This window comes from Phalacrocorax aristotelis, chromosome 2 (assembly GCF_949628215.1).
Source record: "Phalacrocorax aristotelis chromosome 2, bGulAri2.1, whole genome shotgun sequence".
Taxonomy (NCBI): domain Eukaryota; kingdom Metazoa; phylum Chordata; class Aves; order Suliformes; family Phalacrocoracidae; genus Phalacrocorax; species Phalacrocorax aristotelis.
Window position 1 is genome coordinate 101,991,888 of NC_134277.1, and position 19,610 is coordinate 102,011,497.

A 19,610-nucleotide genomic window follows, 5' to 3' on the forward strand; every position below is an offset into this window, starting at 1 on the left:
TGTCAAAATAGGCAGCAGCAAAGAAAAATTGACTTCATTCCCTCACTAGAATATATACAGTTTTACACCAACCATGCAAGGAATTATAGGACCAACAGCAGCAATGCCATTAGGAAAAAACAGAGTATTTTAATACCATGAATTTATTTAACATCAGCTTTTACCTTGATGTCAGTTGCAGCATGCCTATTTTTTTTTTCAGAAAGTCCTGTTTTCATTCTCAGGGATGATAATGTGCTGCACATAAAACAACAGCCTATTTGGAGGTGCAACATTTGTCAGCTGAGGGGAAGGCCCCAAGACTGCACTTACTAAAACATGCATGTCTGAGTGGGAGTGGAGTGGGTATTCTTTACTGAGAACCTGTCAAGCGAGAGAGGGAGCAGCAGAAATGGAATGAGAATCAAAGCAGGAGTTCAACAGAGGAAGAGGTACGCCTCTGCAGCTTCGGATTCAAGTGTTAGCTCAATCTTTGTATAAAGGTGATGATTTATCGTTTCTTGGAAGGTCGCTTCTTTCTTTCCTGGACTAGAATACTTGCTGCTTTTTTTGCTCCATGTTGCAAAAGTAATAATGTCATAAGTTAATGTCCAGGAAATAAAATTTGAAGGTTATTCAACAAAGACTCAGGTGACAGCAAACGCTTAAGTAGTTCATAGTCAAAAATATTTACTTTTCAGATGTTCGTTATACGTGTTAAGTTCTTGGCTACAGCAAAAAGATTGTAACATACAGCATCACAGTGGCATATAATCAAGCTGTAACAGTGCAGTTTATTACAACTGTGTAAACAAAAATAAGTATTTCTATAATGGCACTCTTCATGAACAAATTTCTGGCATACAGAATCTCAGCAGAAGTCAAAAGAAACATTTACAAAGAAAAGAAAACCCCAAACTGAAGCACAGTATATGAACCTGGCCAAAATGGACCAATCCACATTCCGTAAGAGAAAAAAGCGTGCTCAGAAGTTTTGCTTGCTTTCAAGGAAATTCAATCTGAATTTTTCTAAGGCATCAATCCATTACATTGAATATTTTTACTATTATTGAATGACATGAACAAAGAGTAAACATCTCTTAATTATAACCATGTGAATACCTCCTACTATAACATTATGAAAGGAGACAAGAAAGGAGACAAGAAATGTTTTTGTCTGTATAGCACGATGCCTGCAGAAGATTTTCCCTAGGAAAGAAAAATAAGTTATTGAGAAATAATATCCAACTTTCTTTGTGCATAAGTATCTAAGGGAAAAGGCAGTATCTTGCTTTCCTGTAACAGAAGTAAACAATTTTATTATACGACAATGTACAAACTGTAAACTGTAAAATGGGGATTCAACTTGAAATACACTCATCTCCAATAGACTTTAAATATTAGCACCTAAAATGTAACACTAGGATTTAAAAATTTTTACTAACTTTCAGGTCACGTATTAGTTATAGCTTGCTTGATGGACACAATTTTGCCAGCAATATTTTAGTGTTCTGTGAGATCCTCTTAATAAAAACATTGAAGTCTGAATGCCACTGCATTTTACACATGTATGGTTCATACAAGAAGTTTTGCATATGTTCCCTCTGCAGAGAGCAGGTCCCACAGTAGCAGGAGGTATAGATAGAGCAAAGAAGTTACAGTTATTAAAAAATACTGGAACACTGGGAGTATGTGATATAATTACAAGCTGGTATCTTCAGTTTACAGAAAGCTATAAATCTGCTCATTCAAAAAGAGACATCCAACATGTGCTTACTCACATGCTGACACGGAGTTCATGCAAACTATTAAGAAAAATCCTTTTAAATCTTATCCTTCAGAAATGCTGCATATACTTCATCCTCAAATAAACTGAGGCCCCCTCAGAAACAACAGGGACCTAGTGCAGATTGGTTCAAGCAACATGTAATTGCTTCCTCTGTAATGAGAAGTGAACTGTAGTATCAAACAGGAAATTTCACTGAATCATACTTCGTATCAAACACTGTTAAGTCCAAACCCAGGTTCACTTGTCATTAAGCAATCAGACTACCTTAAAAAAAAAAAAGTTATTTTCTTGGAGGAAGGACATTTTCTTCATAATAGCCTGGATTTACTACATTTCCAGCTGGATCATATCTAGCTACCACAAATGTTGAGCCATCACTAGCAGATGCTTTTCCGACTCCCATCTTTTTTGTGTTCTTCCAAACCATTGCTGTGAAGTGACCTGAAGAAAGAGAGATAAATATTTGCGTTCGTTTTGGGTACTGAACCTATAGCATTCCCTCTAACATGTGGCAGGGTTGAGGCAGGGAGAAAGAACAGTAAAATACTGTTTCTTTATCTAGCAGAAGAGCTAGCTAAGGACATGGAAAGAAAACTACATCTAGCATTTTGTCTTGAAAAAGCCTGATCTGATCTGGTTCCATGCTACTATTCCCATTTCCATGTCCTATAACCAAATAAGAACACTCAGTAAGACAATCACGAAAGGAGTAGTTTGACGAGTATCTAATATAAAATTTGACAAAGAAATTGTGGTCTTCACTCCTTGCAGTGTGAATAGCAATTCTGAGAGTTATGATTATTCATTTGGTTTCACCATCTCATACTCCATGTGTCTGCATGTGCAACTATTCAAAATAACACTGTTTTTGTGGCTTCTTCTGTCTAGTTGGAATAGATGCCCTTGCATTACGCTTCTCCGTCAGTTGTACCCTCTATGCATAGACAGACTGCATGGGAGAAAAACATTATTTTCTTAATCTGAAACAAGTTTGGGTACATCTCTTGCTTGTGCATTATTCAAGGAACAATGTTCTTTTGTTCATTCAACACCAGATTGTCAATATGCAGTCAATAGCCTCTGGCTGATCTCCAAATTAAATCTGAAGTTATCTCTGTGATTGGAGTGACATAACTCGGTAGAAGACACACGTCAATGTAAACAACAGCACAGTATATTTAGTAAGACACCTATATGATTTCAATTTAGTATTTTCTAACATATTAATTTCCCTTAAAAATAAGTTGCCTTCTCAAAACTTTGGAGTCAGAGGAAAAACACAATATCAAAAAAACCCCACATATTTTGCTTACTTCCTCATTTCTCAGTTTCCTCTTATGCTTTTGTGAGTTGATAACAAAACTTTGAGGAAATTCTACTATGTTTTCCCTCTATTTTTTTCCTGAGAAATAAAGGTATTTTTCTGAAAAATACCAAAACAGTTGGCTAGCCAATTTCTTAAAATAAAAGCTGTGTTGTTGAAGAAACAGTGCCGAGTCTGAACTTACCTGTCCCAGAAGAAAACCCTGGGTTTTGAAAGCTGTAATTTTTTATTTCACTGTACCATCTGTCAGCCACATCCTTTCCTGAAAGACAAAAGCAGTCTGCTCTGGAATCATGACATAAAAACAGGAAGCGTAGCTCACTTATAGCCTGGCCAGCAAGGTCTTCCGTTACTAACTGGCAAGAACTTCTAGAAACATGGAGAAACAGCCTTTCTACTGAAAAGGGTTTTTGAAATGTAGGTAACTTGGTAGTGTAGAATTATAGAATCATTAAGGTTGGAAAAGACCTCTAGGATCATCAAGCCCAACCGTCAACCCAACACCCCCATGCCTCCTGAACCATGCCCTGAAGTGCCATGTCTACACATTTTTTGAACACCTCCAGGGATGGTGACTCCACCACCTCCCTGGGCAGCCTGTTCCAATGCCTGACCACCCTTTCAGTAAAGACATATTTCCTAATATCCAATCTAAACCTCCCCTGGCACAGCTTGAGGCCATTTCCTCTCGTCCTGTCGCTTCTCACTTGGGAGAAGAGACCAACACCCATCTCACTACAACCTCCTTTCAGGTAGTTACAGGGAGCAATAAGGTCTCCCCTCAGCCTCCTCTTCTCCAGGCTAAACAACCCCAATTCCCTCAACCGCTCCTCACGAGACCTGCTCTCCAGACCCTTCACCAGCTTTGTTGCCCTTCTCTGGTCACGCTCCAGGAACTCAATGTCCTGCTTGTAGTGAGGGGCCCAAAACTGAACACGACATTTGAGGTGTGGCCTCACCAGTGCCGAGTACAGGGGCACGATCACCTCCCTGCTCCTGCTGGCCACACTATTCCTGATACAAGCTGGGATGCTTTTGGCCTTCTTGCCCAGCTGGGCACACTGCCGGCTCACGTTCAGCCGGCTGTCAACCAACACCCCCAGGTCCTTCTCTACCGGGCAGCTCTCCAGCCACTCCTCCCCAAGCCTGGAGCGTTGCATTGGGTTGTTGTGACCAAAGTACATGTAACTTACCACATATTTACTGTTTTGCAATAGCTGTTCCTTCTCAGTTACTAATTAGTTCGATGCTTTTTGTTAAGCATCTCATGCCATCAATGCCATCAATGACTTGAGCTCTGCTCAGTGCAAACACAGCCCATCAGTTCCTCCACCAGAGTGCCAGGGACTGTGTGGCCTGGCTCAAAGCCTGGGCAGGCAACCCACAAACCAGCTGTAGAACCAGGTAGAGTTCATTCCGTTCAGGGAAGATCTCTGCAGCAAGGTGCGTGTGTGGTAGGACAGAGGTGATGAAGAGTGCTATACTATCACCAACAGATCAGGAAAAAGGACCACCCACCAATTTTCACCTGCGGTTAATACTTTATAATTTTGAAGTAGAAGAAACTTTGGACAAGAGAGGTCTGTGTGGCACACTATTTGGATTGAGCTGGGGCAGAAATCCCTTTAGTCCTCAAAGAAATCATCTGGCAATTTAATACATTGAGTTTACATTTTTTTCTGCCCACAACCTTCTGTAACCTTTAGCCTGGAAGGTAGTGAGAAGACATCTCCCTCGCCTTGAATGAGTGCTCCTGTCATTAGGCTTTTACATAGAGCTTTCAGCAGCTCCTCCCTCTTGAAATCTGTTTGAAAAGACTTAAGCGAGCCTTGCCAGATTTTCTGAGCAAAGGGCACAGGGACCTTTTCTACAGGGAGGCCTCCCACCTGTGGATGCAGGTGTATGAACATATCCCCTTACAGCTCCAAGCAAACCAAAGAAAAATGACACTTCTGACATCCTCCAGTTTTCCATGTTCTCATCAGCATTTAATACTTCAAATTTCTGAGTGCGTTTATTTTTAGGGGTTCTTACTTAGCGCTTGAGCCATTGTGGATGTCCACTTTGAGGCGATCTAACTCAGAGTACTACAGTCAGACACCTCAAATATACATGCCAAGGAGCTGCTCTGCAGAAGTCCTTGTGTCCAGCACATTCACCAAAGGCCTTCACTGACTTAAGCTGTGTAGGGGCTATGACTATGGCCAGTGATGTAGCACTACATGCCTGTGGGTCTCTAGGCTTGATGTTTGCCAAAGAAATAATCCTTCCTTGTTTTCTGTTGGCTGGTTAAGGAACCGGATAGAAGGAGGAGATTCTGATAACCTGCAATGGATCTGGTGGAACAGGCACCACAGAGGGCAGGAGCTCAGACCAGAACTTGCAGATGCTATATACTCAAAAGTCAAATGTGACTTCTTTTCCATTACTGGTTGTTAGGAAATTCTTGTGTCAAACACTGGGTGGGGGAAAGGGGGCAGGATTTTCCTTGAGCTACATCAATAATGAAATTTCTGTTTAGCATTCCAGGAAGTATAACGCAAGGCCAGTTGATTTCACAGCAAGCTGCCAGCGCTGTTAAGCCTACCGTCATGAAGAACGCTGGTCCCTGGTGGACTGTTGGCTGCAGAACAGCAATGACTCATGTTTTGCTATTTTGCAGCAAAAAGGCTTAAACTTGCACTGTTCTAGAAGTCAGACCTTGAGCTGTTAACTCCTTGAAACTTGAGTTGCTTTATGAGTGCAGTCTGCTAAAAGGATGGCATTGTTAGCCTGGCAAGCTAGCCGTCAGAGCTGTCACCGAAAAGAAAATATTGAATGAAATGCCACCTTTTGCAAGGTTTGTGAACTGAAAGTACTATGAACTTATCTATGCCACACTGGGTGTTAGGAATGGTGCTCTCTTAGGAGAATCATTTACATTTTCGACATAAAAAGGTAGCAAAATATCTCTTGCTTCTCAAAGTAAATGTTTCAGGAATAACAATAGGTTCCTTCTTTCCCTGCTCTCCCTGTGCCAAACAACAAACCCAGTAGGCCTGTTTTATGGCTGAAGTCTGTAACGCAAATAAAATATCTGTTCGTTTGTTATTCACCCTAAAGCTAAAATGAAGACTGAAAAATGTGCAAAGAGCAATGTTTATGACATTCAAGGGGAAAAGAAAAAGCACATAGTAAAAAAAGAAAAACCCAAACATCATCCTGTCCCACCCTCGACTTCAAAGCTATGAAGGATTTAGATGTGTTTGTGGCAAACTGGGTGGAACAGAAGTACAGAATGAGACTGCAGACATGTAGATCTTATGAAGCACATGTATTTTGTGTGTAGAAGTGCTTAAGTGTCTATACTATGTAAGTAGTATTTTTACAGATGTAGGACTGCATTCCCTCTGCTGCCAGCACTTCATTCCCTCCATTAATATATCAGTGTGACATAGCATAAAGAGCAGTTCGAGAGAAAGTTATCCGTGCTCTGCTTACTATAGCTTTAAGAAGTATACCTAGGCTCCACGTGACAAGAACTTTAAATCTCCATAACGGGAATGTTGCAAGACGTGGAAGTTTTGACAAACATAGCATCTCTTCATTTTTTTTTAAATTTAAAGAATACCATCATATAAAAATTTCATAACACTTTAACTCAAGGGAGATGGCAATGGCATCAGGTAAGCATACCTCAATCCTGTACATGAAAGACAACAGGCATGGCTGGGTAGCACAATCTATGGTGTGTTAATTCCAAGCCTTCAGGGATGAAAGCTTGCAACTTGTTGCAGCCAGGTGGTGAAAGCCTAGAAGCTGGTAGCTATGCTCCATTTATTCAAGTGCAGGATCGGGTTATTATTACATGGCATTGCTGTCATCCTCCTTGAATTAAAAGAGTCATTGCATCATAGGCTGCGAGAAATTGAAGACCGACTTGTTCCTGGCAAAATAGAAGGTGACCAAAGGACAAGGCAACTTTTGACAGACTCTGTCTTCAAATCATGTCAAAAAAGTGTCCTGGAAGTGAAGGGAATGAATTGTATCTGTCATACGCTGCAGGAGATGAGGGGGTTCCTATGAGGAAGTTTTCACCATGCGAGAAGACACGTAGGTACCTAGCGTTTAAACACACTCTCTTTCCCCTGAAATATTTTCCTTCTGATTCTTTGCCCCTTGGGGAGCAGTAAGCAATGCAGTGGTGGGACACAAGCCAAACCAGCACTGAAAGTGACAGCTGATACACAGAGGACTAAGGGAAAAGTCTGTTCTGAGCCCAGTGACCCCTGGGCCTCCAGGACCTCCAGAAAATGACCCAAGAGAGAACAGCAGAGGGGCCAGCACAGCACTGAGCCCAGCTGCTTCAGCAGCAACTTGCATGCTCAGAGTTGCTGGTTCAGAGAACTGACCACAGTATTTCCATTTCAAATTACTATGGAATAGGTGTTGCAGTTATATTTAGTGTCTCTTTCCCTTGCATTTGAATGTTTGATTGAAAACAGTTCCCACTCCCCTAAAAGCCCCCTCCAAAACAGGGGTTGCTTATTGTTCAAATGCATTTCAATAGGAAGAAAAGAAATCTCACTCCCACCCCCCATTTCTGATTATAGCAGAAATGATTGAAGTTTACTTCAATCAAAAAGCATGCAGATCTGTCCTACAGTCAGCGCTGCAGCTTCTCTTCTCTTGCTCCCTTTGCAGCAACAATTAGTAGATTGCCTTTTTTTTTTTTTAAACATCCTTCCTGTTTGCATTGCTGTAAACCACATTCACAGTTTCAACATTTTCTCTATGGAAACATAGTTTGACTCCACCCTTCTAGCGACAGCTAACTGATGACCTGCTTGGTTAGACTTACTAGACATTCATTTTGGAACAGGCTAGATTTTCCTTTAATGAGTTCCATCAGTACCACGACTTTCTGGACATAATTTACATCACACAAAAACTTGGTAAAACAATCCTTGAATTCGTACCCAAGTATAGTTCTGCCCAAGACTAGGTCCAGGATCAGCATAGTGACTTTATTTTATTTACCCAAGCTATGAGCTAGTAACACAGCCACACTGACTGTGCCTCAAGCTGCCTCATATGGTCAGAGGATTGACCATATGAGGTTAGTCCATACATAGGACTAACAGTTCTGGTGTAAAGTTCTTCTGCTGATACAAGTCTCTGAAGGGTAGAGAAGTAAAAGGGGACCACTGCACGTAAACAGGTGTCAGTACTCTTGCCTGGCCATGCCCTGCCTCTCAGCAGTTGTCCTGTTGTCTCATTAAATTTCATTTCTAACTATTCTCCTGCGTGAGGAGCTCTGTTCTGTGTGGATGTGTGGGGGGATCTGAGTGCCAAGTGACTGATACCAGACCACGGGTTGCAGGGACCTGGGCACCTGTGGTACCAGCAACTGGAACACTAGTGCAGGTGTGAGTGTGTGAGCACTAGCAAAGCGCAGGCTGGACTAGCTGGTGAGCAGGCAGTGCGGTCTGGGAGGAGTCACTCCAGAAGGGTACGGCCACCAGAGGGACAAGGGGGGTCCTGGCCGATGGCCAGGGAGCTGCATGTGTGCATCTGCGAGATGCGCTGTACCAGCAACTGGAGTGGAAGTGCACCCTCAGGGGTTTGTACACCCAGGTGCCAGCAGCTGGGGAGACTGGGATGCAGAGGCAGCTACCCAGCAGACTGAGTGTCTGAGCCCAGCTGCTCCAGGGACCCACACTGGAATTTTACTTCCATTACTGAAATGTCTACATTAGATATATTATTTTGTGTTACAAAAATATGCATACATATATATGAATAAATTACTGGGAAAATATATTTTATATGTATATGTTGTATTATTTATACATATTGCAATAACAGACTTCATTGTGATCAGCCAGAGAGGGGAACAGTATGAGGTGACTGGTGCTGTTTATGTGAATGCTAACTGCATCTGTCTGGGCTGATCTGTGTGGCAACCTGCATATATACACATGTGCAAGCTGTATATATGTATACGTGTGTGTGCACGCGCCCAAGCTTGGGAATACACTCTCAGCCTCACTACTGGGGGCACAAAGCTGTGGCAGCCCTACTACTATATTCGGCACCCCTTACATTTAATTTCTCTGGGCCCAGCCTTACTATATACTCCTTATACTAAAGAATCCTTAAATCTTCAAGTAACCCCACTGAGTAAGTTGCTAAAAGCATTCCAATAACATCACACAGGACATATTTCTGTGCAAGGATGCACCATGGTGATCTACTTAAAAACTAGGTACCCCAAACCTCAGAATTTTCCTCAAAGTTTCCAGCTTTTGCTATCACAACCTTCCTTCCACCAGTCTGAGGGGAAAGAAGGTAGAGGTAGACTTAAATTTGCCTCAGAAATAAAATATCTACCTAGACTGAAGTCATACTAATGGTTTTAAGGAAGTAATCCTCTACTTCCAGTGCTCCTCATGCAGGTCCTTATTTTATTTTTGCTTTGTAATACAGTACTGTTAAACAAACAGTAAAAGCCTGCTGTTAGACAGCAAGAGATGCATCAGTCAGAGCGTGCTCCTCCAGGCCTGGGGCAGACGGTGTCTGTGCTGCTCTGCCCGCTAGTCAAGATTTGCAGGCAGACCTAGGTTCCTCCCATAACAGATTTGGGTGATAACATACAGTGATTTCTCTTACAGACTCCCTAGAGTTCATAAGCTGCAGGGTTTTCACAGGCAACATGGCACGTTCTTCATGACCACACTGGCCGTCCCAACCAGAATTTAGTCATCCAGTGCTTGCCTTCAGCCTCCCAACACATGAGAAATGAGATGAGGCATCCTGAGAAGCCTGACATACTACAGCTGCCAAGGCAGGCTGCAGTCTCTCACATTAGTGGCAGATGACAGCTTACTTATTCGAACGCAGACAAAGAGAAGTCTGCCACAGAGCAATTCCTGCAGGACTGGAGGGAGGAAACAGCTGACAACTATTTCTTGGATTACAGGGATAAACATATTTCCAGTGACAGCTTTAAGCTATGTAACTCTAAAATCCTGAATACAAGTCAAGGTATTCTTGCACCAGGAGAGGGGTCAAACTAGAAGGCTCCTACAGTTGAAAGCTTAAATCTCCTCTGAAACAAGAAATACATCTTCTGGCATTATTACAGAACTCAGTAAGAGCCAAAATAAACAACAGCGTTACTTTTTTAGAGAGAATACAGAGTATACTTGAGGTTTATTGAGTTTTGCTTTATCTGGTTAAGAAACCAGAAGACACTGCCTGCCTTTGTTAAGCCCTTGAATGGATGCCTTAATACAAATTTCAGCCTCATTGAGCAGGGTACAAATTAACTATCCAAAGGGAACTATATGAGAAAAAGAGGAAGAATGAACCAGCTCCACAGAGATGAAGACTAAGCCCAGATGAAAGAATAACTTTCTTTGAAGAACTAGTTTTCTCATTCTGGTACTTTGAATGATCCTGTAGAAGTATTTTACAGAACAAAAGAGGATGTAGCTTAATTTTCTCAGCAAGACATTCAATCCTGTGGATAAAAAAATAGCAACAAAATTGCTCAAATCTGGCAAGTTATGTATGGAAACAGTGCACTGAAGACAACAAATGGGATCCAGAAAAAGATAGGCATTAGTATTTTGTTTCCAGCTCTCTAAATGGGAATTCTGTGACTTTAACCTTGGGGGAAGGAGCACGGATCATGAACACAAACAAGAAGGAAGAAATAAGCTCAGCCAGTGAGTCATAGCCACTATGCAAACTTTGCCATACATCTGTGTTTTCCCATGCTGCTCTGAACCCTTGCCTCAGACCCTTGCAATGGACAGAATGCCAAATATGAGTAGATCAAATTGTATTTTTCCACCCCGGGTTTCTTTTCAACATGAAAAAGTACCCATTAGAGACTAGCGTTGGCATTTGCAGAGCAACCAAGCAGCGTCCCTGGGTCTAAAATTTACCTACTAAAATTTCCAGGTCCTTCCAACAGGGCCTCCAGCCTGCAGACATGTGCTTCTGTCTCCCCGAGACTGCTGGAAATTTGAGGGGAAGATGGGAATAAAGAAAGCAAGTGGTCACTTTTAATACATCCCACCTGCTGTCTCAGCAGGCTGAGGCATGAGCCCTGCCCACTGGAGGAGGTAGAAAGGAAGAGCCTGCTGAACATCACTCTGACTGACAGCTCTGTGCTGGTTTTGGCTGGGATATAGTTAATTACTTTCTTCACAGTAGCTAGTATGGGGCTGTGTTTTGGATTTGTGCTGGAAACAGTGTTAGTAGCGCAAGGATGTTTTAGTTACTGCTGAGCAGTGCTTTCACAGAGTCAAGGCCTTTTCTGCTTCTCACACCACCCCACCGGTGATCAGGCTTGGGGGGGCACAAGAATCTGGGAAGGGACACAGCTGGGACAGCTGGCCACAGCTGACCAAAGGGATATCCCATACCATGTGACGTCATGCTCAGTATATAGAGCTGAGGGAAGAAGAAGGAAGGGGGGGATGTTCAGAGCAATAGCATTTGTCTTCCCAAGTAACCATTAGGCGTGATGGAGCCCTGCTTTCCTGGAGATGGCTGAACCACCTGCCTGCCCATGGGAAGCCGTGAATAAATTCCTTGTTTTGCTTTGCTTGTGTGCACGGCTTGTGCTTTACCTGTTAAACTGTCTTTATCTCAACCCATGAGTTTTCTCACTTTTGCTCTTCTGATTCTCTCCCACACCCCACCGGGGTGAAGCGGGCGAGTGGCTGCATGGCGCTGAGTGGCTGGCTGGGGCTAAACCATGACAAGCTCACCGCAGGCTGTCAGCCTGGCCAAAATTCAGCTTCTTGGGCATCCAAACCAAAGGCTGCCAGTAACATGTTACATTTATGATCAGAAAATATATGGAGTATTTTTGTCTTCAAAAGTGAAGGCATGGAAAAGGACTTAAAGCCTCTTTGCTGACAGAGCAAAAGAGACTAGATGTCTAACACATTAGCCTCTGTCACTTTGGTGTCCAGCCTCCTGTTTTTGTCCCCACAAACAGGAACTGCTGTGAAGCATGCAATGGCCATTTTTCCACTTTGCTCACCACAGGTGGCCTGTGGTCAGCCCTCTCTTTGGCTGGGACCAACTAAGGATAAAGGTGAAGTACAGGGCATTGATGGCCTCCTTCTCTCCTCTTATGGACATACAAGTAGCACTCAAGACAGCTCCACAGCTAGGATGTATGGAGCAGCCTAGCTGCCAAGTCCTACCTCCCCAGGGACATAGCACACTATCACAGTCCCTTACCCCCTCCATGCCTACGTGTGCTCCTTGCTCTCAGTACACGTAGATGACTGCAAACCACCATCCAGTCCCCATGGAGCCTGGGCTGGGCTGTGGTGGACACATTTTCAAAGCAGAGTAAATGCTCACAGTACACTGGCAACCAGATGCTCTGAGCCCAAAGTACGTGAGACAAGCCATTCATGCAGTGACTGTGGGACAACAGGAGAAGAAAGCTTACCTGGTTGGTCATAGGATGCCCACGCTAGGTTTTCTCCACATTTCCCATTAGCAGACTCGGAGCTGTGTTTGAGGACTCTGGTAGTAGCCAGTTCTTCTGCATACCTAGCAAAGGAATCCACACACTGAGTCACAGACCACAGCCACAGCGTGCAGAGAGGAGGAGCAGTAGGAAGAGGAGGAAATGCAAGCAATGAATTTTTCTGCAAGATGACAGTTCAAACCAAGTTACTCAGCTGCAGAGCCTTGAAGCCAGGGATGCCTTAAGCTTACATAGATCTAGCAAAGGCAAAGGGAAGGCCTAGAGGCCATTTCCCCTGCCTTTCATGAGCATCTGTGTCACTGTTGAGAATGGCCTAGAAGAAATCAAAGGGCAGATCTCCCCCCACCATGTTCTGCCCAGCACCCGGAAATCCACCGGGCATCCTGCAGCTGCTGGGGGAAAGAGCAGTACCTGCCAGAATTGCTACAGGCGTCACCTCCTGACATTTCTAGGCCCCTCATGGAAGTAACTCAAATATTCTCAATGAGATGGAAAAAAGACCAAAGTGGGGATTCAGTCAAAGCAAGTGTAAAAAACGCTACATTCACAAACAAAAAAAAAAATCCAAATGCAAAACAAGAACAATGTGCCAGGCGACAGTACAGAGGAGAAGGGGACCACATGGAGAATCTGAGGCAGCCACTGTGTATACCAACATAGGGATAAGCAGCACTGTTTCTATAGAAGTTGATGTGTGAGAGCATGGGATGTATTTTATTGTCTTACAACAATAGGGCTAAGAACATAATGTGTAAAACAATTATTCTCCTTTTTCAGTATTGGAGAGGCTTCAGTACAGATACAGTGACATTAGAAAAACTCTGTTATTTCTCACGGCACAAGAAATGGGAGGCAACACACAAAATCATCAGGTCATAGATTTAAAAGTCAAGAACGACAAAGCACTTTTTCCACACTGTGCAGCAGAAGTTATCACCACAGGATGATGCAGACACCGAAACACATGTATGTTTGAAAAAGAGTTAGACAAATTTACAGTGTGTGTGTGTAATCTTCAGGAGTTAAACAGCAGCAACAAAAAAATGATGAGGATACAACTTCCTGCTTAGGAAAAACATTGCTTCCAGGAGAAATCTGTACTTTCTGTGAGAAGATAATGGGGGAGGGATAACTGTGTTTGTCCTGTTCTGCTACACCTTCCCTAATCATGAATTACTGGCATCTGACAGACAGGAAATTTGTCCAGCTGAACATTTTGGCCCAAGCTAGTAATTCAGTCATTAAGTTTTCATTTCTTTCTGTCCTACTCCTTTCAAACAAACAAACCAACCAAAACCAGAACATTTAATTACCTCCATCAATTTAGAAATCCCAAAAACTTGTCAGTTGTCAGTCTGCTATATCCTGAACTAGAGGATCTATAGCTACTCCTTGATGCCCCATATCACTACAGTCCTGTAATTCTTCTCTTCACAGATTCTCACATCCCAAGCAAGAGACAAGACTGGAACAAAGTACACATTGCACATGGACAAAGTTGCCAAGGATTTGAGACAAAGCATGATGAATTCGCTCTAGCTCAGGCAGTTGAAAGCATGAGATTTGCATCTGAGATCATCACCCTATGCTTCACTACAGTCAGAGATAAACAGACACCTGCTGAGGGTGACTCATCTCATTCTAAAGCAGGGATCCAATAGTCAGTACATCTAACCTGTCGCAATTACTGGAACTGAAAGTAGGAGGAAACAGACCATTTTCAACACAGATAGAGAAGCATGGAAAAGTACCCAGAGATACACCAGATATACACCAACAAAGATATCAGATATACCTAAAGAAAAGGTGACGTTCTTTGCATTTCAGATTATGCAAAATCTGTCTTGACAAATAAGAGATTTCATGTCTTCCATTGAGATAAAACCATTTCTGGTTCTTGCTATCAACCAGTTTCACCAGTCTCTGAACATGTGTCTTTTAATTCTTACAGGTTAAGTTACAGACTGCAACCTAAGGTTTCCTATTATTATTCATCAGAGCAGGGAAGGTCAGCTGAGACCAGAGAGGACTGTGAGGAATTCCAGAAGGACCTAAAAATACTCAGCAAGGGCCATAGCACACTTAGAGATAAATGTGGAGCAATGCATATTTGACAGAATGATCTGAGCTATTCATACAAGTTGACTTGTTCAAACCAACTGTAGCACTTTGGAGACACAAGTGTTACTGACAAGTCAAGGAACTTTTTCCTCATTGTGAGGCATCAGGTAGGACAGAAACAAAACAAACCTTTGAAGAACAGAAGGAAAACCCCAGCAGATTACAAAGTTATGTGGATGAGTCACTGGCATTCCATCTATTAGAAATACTGTATCCAGTTATCATGGTGTCTCAAGAAAAAAAAAAAGTGAAAAAATAAAGACAGAATCAGATTTTGCTTGCTGCCAGAGGACATGTCCACACACCACGTACATGGTGCATTGTACAGCACAACACCTGGCAGAGATCTCTGGTCTAGGAGTGCAGGAGCTGGTGCATCTGTGTGACAGCACAGCACTGTGCTGGGACAGTAAATTCGGTTCTGGAAAGTCTAAAGCCTCTCTGGCTCCCAGCCAGCTGGCACGGAGAAGTGTGCACAATTATGGTAGAAAGCCTAACGGGAGGTGAGGTCTCATGTCTGCATGGATCAAACTGGCCACTATTTAGCTATTAAGGACATTTATTTTCTGAATAGTTTAATCAGCATTTCCTCCTTCAGGTATTTCCTCTGTACTGTGAGGATCAGCCTGAAAAAAATGAAGATTTTCAAACCTACTTTGAAAAAGGTTGCTGTAAAGGGAAAGGAAATAATCTGGTTGCTGTGTCTACAGCAAAGAGAACAAGCAGTATTGGACTCAAATTTCTGTAAGGAAGACTCAAGTCAGAGAGCAGGAAGATGGATCTACTGTATATTAGACTGACAAGAAATTGTGCAGTCTTCAGTGTTGGAGAAGAGGCAAATGTGTCCCTCCTGACAGCCTAGAGAGCAATGTATACTGATTTTGCTTTTGGGGCAGGGAGACAGACAATTTGATCTGAAATGACCTCCTTCTGATTCCACTGATCTTAGACCAGTCATCACTTCCTACCATGAAAAAGTTCTTTTCTCACCATTTCAGCAGCAGTGGATATTCCCCTGCAGATGACAATCCATTATATAACAGAAGTGGTGGTGCAGCATGTTTTAGGCAACTACCCTCTGCAGAGGGGACATACCAGTTTAGAAAGATGCAGCCCACGTCTGGGAAAGGGTGCAAGAAAGATTATTATACAGTTGTGGCCACAGAAGCGTCCATGTGACCAGCTGGTGCTATCTCATAGAGAAAGAAGGGATAAAAAGGGTTGGGTAAGGAGACAGAAAGAGTGGAGTCCCTCACTTTCCACCCAGTAAGTCTTCATTGAATAACAGCACGTCAAAAGGCAAATATTTTTGCAGTATGCACAGTCAAACCTAACAGATAGAAGGGTGACAGGTCTCATTAGAGAAAAGAAAGGACTGAACTCACTGTTGGGCTCCTCTGTTTAACTTCTTGCAGAGTTTTAATGGGGGGACTCCGTGTTTCTTCCTGTAGTCATTGTGTGCTTTCAAGACTTCTTCAGCAAATTGTTTGGAAGCTGAAATCACATCAAAAAAATTGGAAAGGTCTGTCAAATACAGACATTAGTGAAGACAGAAAAAGCATACCCTGTAGCTAAGACGTCGGTGCAGGCTGGACTGAAGAACAGAAGAGTATCACCCTTATTACCTGGGAGCAGGATGAAATGAACCGTTAATGCCCTCCATCCAGGAACTATAAGAGACTCTCCCATTGGGATGGTGCAGACTCACTACAGGTTGAAGAAATATGTGAACCTGACTCCTTTCCTCAATATCAAGGTGATTTAAGGTTAGTTTGATTGACTTTCATTTTAAGATTTCAGTGCACTGCATCACCATTGCAAAGAAGTCTCAGAGTAAGCAACAAACAGGTCCCTTGTGGAGATGCACTAAAAATGCAAATTATTGTCACTGCATGCAAGAATTTTCTGTACTAGTCAAGACACCACCTAAAGAAAATTGAAATGCTAAAATGTGTTGAACTACACAAATACTTTGAAATACACACCATTCTTTTCATTATATAGTACAAATTCATAGAAATCTCAAAATGCACCTTTATTTGGCTCAAGACAAATAATTGTTCACAAACAGCAAGTGGTAACGAAAGAAAAGGCTGCTGGGGATTATTTTTTCCCCCCCTGTGCTAGAGTGCATTTGCTAAATATCTGCATTCCAAAGTTACTGAAAAGCTTTAAAGAAGCTCTTGTGTGTACCCTGATAAACTTGAGCCTTTCAGCAGCACAAGGTAGAGGACAAGTGGCAAGTCACATTGCCATCAAGGGGAATTGCAATTTCATGTTGCCTCCTTTTATGACTCTGCTGATGTTTTTCCCAAGAACCACAGAAAAAGTATCTTCCCTGGCACTGGTCAGCCTGTGGAATTTGCTGCTTTGAGACAAATTTGGAACCTGAAACAGGGTATTGGGGCAGTTAGAGAGGTGTGGATCACATCTTCAAAACAGAAAGACAGTTTTCTCTTTATATTGCTGAAGATTCTGAACAGGCCAAGACTTCTTTGAGTGTTTACTCCACTTTTACCATGACACAGGTTTCTATATTTATTAATGATTCATCAGCTTTATTTCTGAATATCCTAATTAGCACAACTACCATCATTTGCCTTGTAAGACAGTTTTGAAGCCCAAATAGACCTCATGACTAGAAAGCATTTCCTGTTACTAAGCTTAGCTTTCTCAGCTTCCTCTCACTACTCGACCCTAACAACTATAATCAATCATTCTCTCCTTTATTAGCATGTACACCAGTCTGCTGTTTGTAATGATGTATTTTCCCCACAGTAGAGCTGTCAGTTTGTACACACTGCTTTTGCAACTTTTTCCTAAGGTGATTACCCAACCCACGCTCATGCTTTAAGTTGTTCTCAGAGTTCCCTACACTTTCCCCGACAGCTTTAGGATAATATGGCAGCCTAAGGTAATCTCCACATCTAATGCACATAGAAAGCCATTACTGTTTCATGCAGTACTTTAAACCTTTTGAACACAGTCTGAAGTTAGGTTGACCCAGACCAAAATGTCATTATGGACATATATCTAATATATTCTCCATCAACATGCTTTCAGGATTGATTTTTTTGGTATAAAATTGGTGGCATAAGACAGCAACGGGAACCGTGTTGAGAGTGAGATGAGATCTGCCTACCACCTTCCTCCTCGTAGATTTTCCTTCAATTTTGTGTGTCACAAGTTGCGTGCCAACAATCTAAACACCTCCACTTTGGTGTTTAAGCACTCACACACCATTTTGCTAACAAACCTGTCCCATCACTTTTATTACTATTGCTCACAGCTGCCTGATTCTATCAGGCCAGAGTCCCAAACCTCTCACCTGCTGCATCATGCGGGGTCATGCCCTATTTTAAGGCATCCATCATAGGTTACTGAAGAAAGCAAGCCTACCACCAGTTCACTTCACTTCACTGACTCGGGCGCATGCTTGCAGCAGGGAAATTTCAAGACAGCCTGCAAATCAAAGAAGTTGAAATGCATGGCTTTGGAAGTTGCATCACATACTCCAGGCTGCATTTTTCTACACAAGACTAGCTTGTGTCTGTTATCTCCCAGACTTAATATCTCATCTGCTCAGCATTAAATAGTAGATAAACAATCTGACCTGCAAGTGTGAAAGTTTCTATTCAAATTATTTGCTCTCAATAGCAACAACAAATTGAAATTCTAAAAAGAAAAATGAAGTAAACTGAAATACAGGCTTTGTCACTTGTTTGTCCATTCATTAATGGAAGTATTGCATAATCCAGCTCTGTACTAACGTTTTGACTTATGAAGACCAACAAGACATGGACAAAACTGAGTTTCTTTTAGCCATGGCAGGCACCGCTATGCTCTCCCTAGAGAACCTCCATCCTCCCCTTCCCTCAAAGGTGGCTGCCATAGAAACACTTATCTGCCATGACTCAAGCTCATGTGCTAACCACCTCCCTCTGCACAGTTTCTCCCGTGCATGCTGATGTGTGGAGAGGGACGCCCAACTGCCAAATGTATTTCAGATTTGTTTTGGAAGACATGTTAAGTTTTTCCATTTTACCAATGTTCCATACACTGAGAAGCCAGACATTAAAAGTGAGAGTTAACAGGAGTTTTCAGGCTCCCACCCAAATGGGAACAGCTTCCCAAACAGCTTTGGAGATGTACTTTTTTCCCTTCATGTAGGTTGTTTAAGCTGCTAGAAAAAAACATTTCCTACTGCCAGAAAGTTGGATGTGGTCATGAATCATTACACAGCTTAATAAGTAAAACAACTAAAGGTATTAGATACAGTTGCTTGCTTCTTGTTATTCAATTATTTACCTCTGTTTTGGATTCTTCTGGAACATTGGCTAAGATAACGACAGCACATGACAACTACTTTCCAGGCTACGATGTGGTACAGAGCATGCCTTACAGTTGTTACGTTTGTGGACTTTCAGTTTCATTGATCAACTTTGTGTGACCATGGAAAAGTAAGCAGAGGCATCTAGGTTGCCTTTTCCTGTCAGATTTGTTTTTCTGAGTATTCTATTTCTTCATTCTCTTACTGTCTCTAAACAGCATCAATCTATTCAGTCTTTCTCAAGCGATGAGCCCTTCAGGCCTGAATCCTTCCTGCCTCTTCTTTGAACCCTGTCTTCTCCTGCCCTGTTCTTCCCTTAGTTTGGGCATCAAAACAGAAGCAAGTTATCTGAACATGTCTTCCACAATACTAGCTCCTCTGCATCATCTTTGCAGCCATCAGCTGGACCTACTCCACTGGCCTTGCAGAGCTGCAAGATGATGTTTGGAAAGATTAACAGTAAAATATTCCACAAAACACAAACATGAAACCTCTCCACTGAATACCTACACAATAGAAATGCTGTGGGCAGCCCTTATGTCACCATTCAGGATGCACAACA

General features: G+C 42.4%; 1 protein-coding gene across 1 annotated transcript in view; it reads right to left on the minus strand.

Moving 5' to 3' along the window:
- Positions 1–644: 644 nt before the first annotated feature.
- Positions 645–19,610, minus strand: part of GLIPR2 (GLI pathogenesis related 2) — a 29,573-nt gene continuing 10,607 nt past the window's right edge. The window contains 4 exon segments of the mRNA XM_075084533.1: positions 645–2,209; positions 3,277–3,354; positions 12,556–12,659; positions 16,104–16,212. Coding sequence (XP_074940634.1) covers positions 2,049–2,209; positions 3,277–3,354; positions 12,556–12,659; positions 16,104–16,212 — 452 coding nt within the window. The 3' untranslated portion in view covers positions 645–2,048.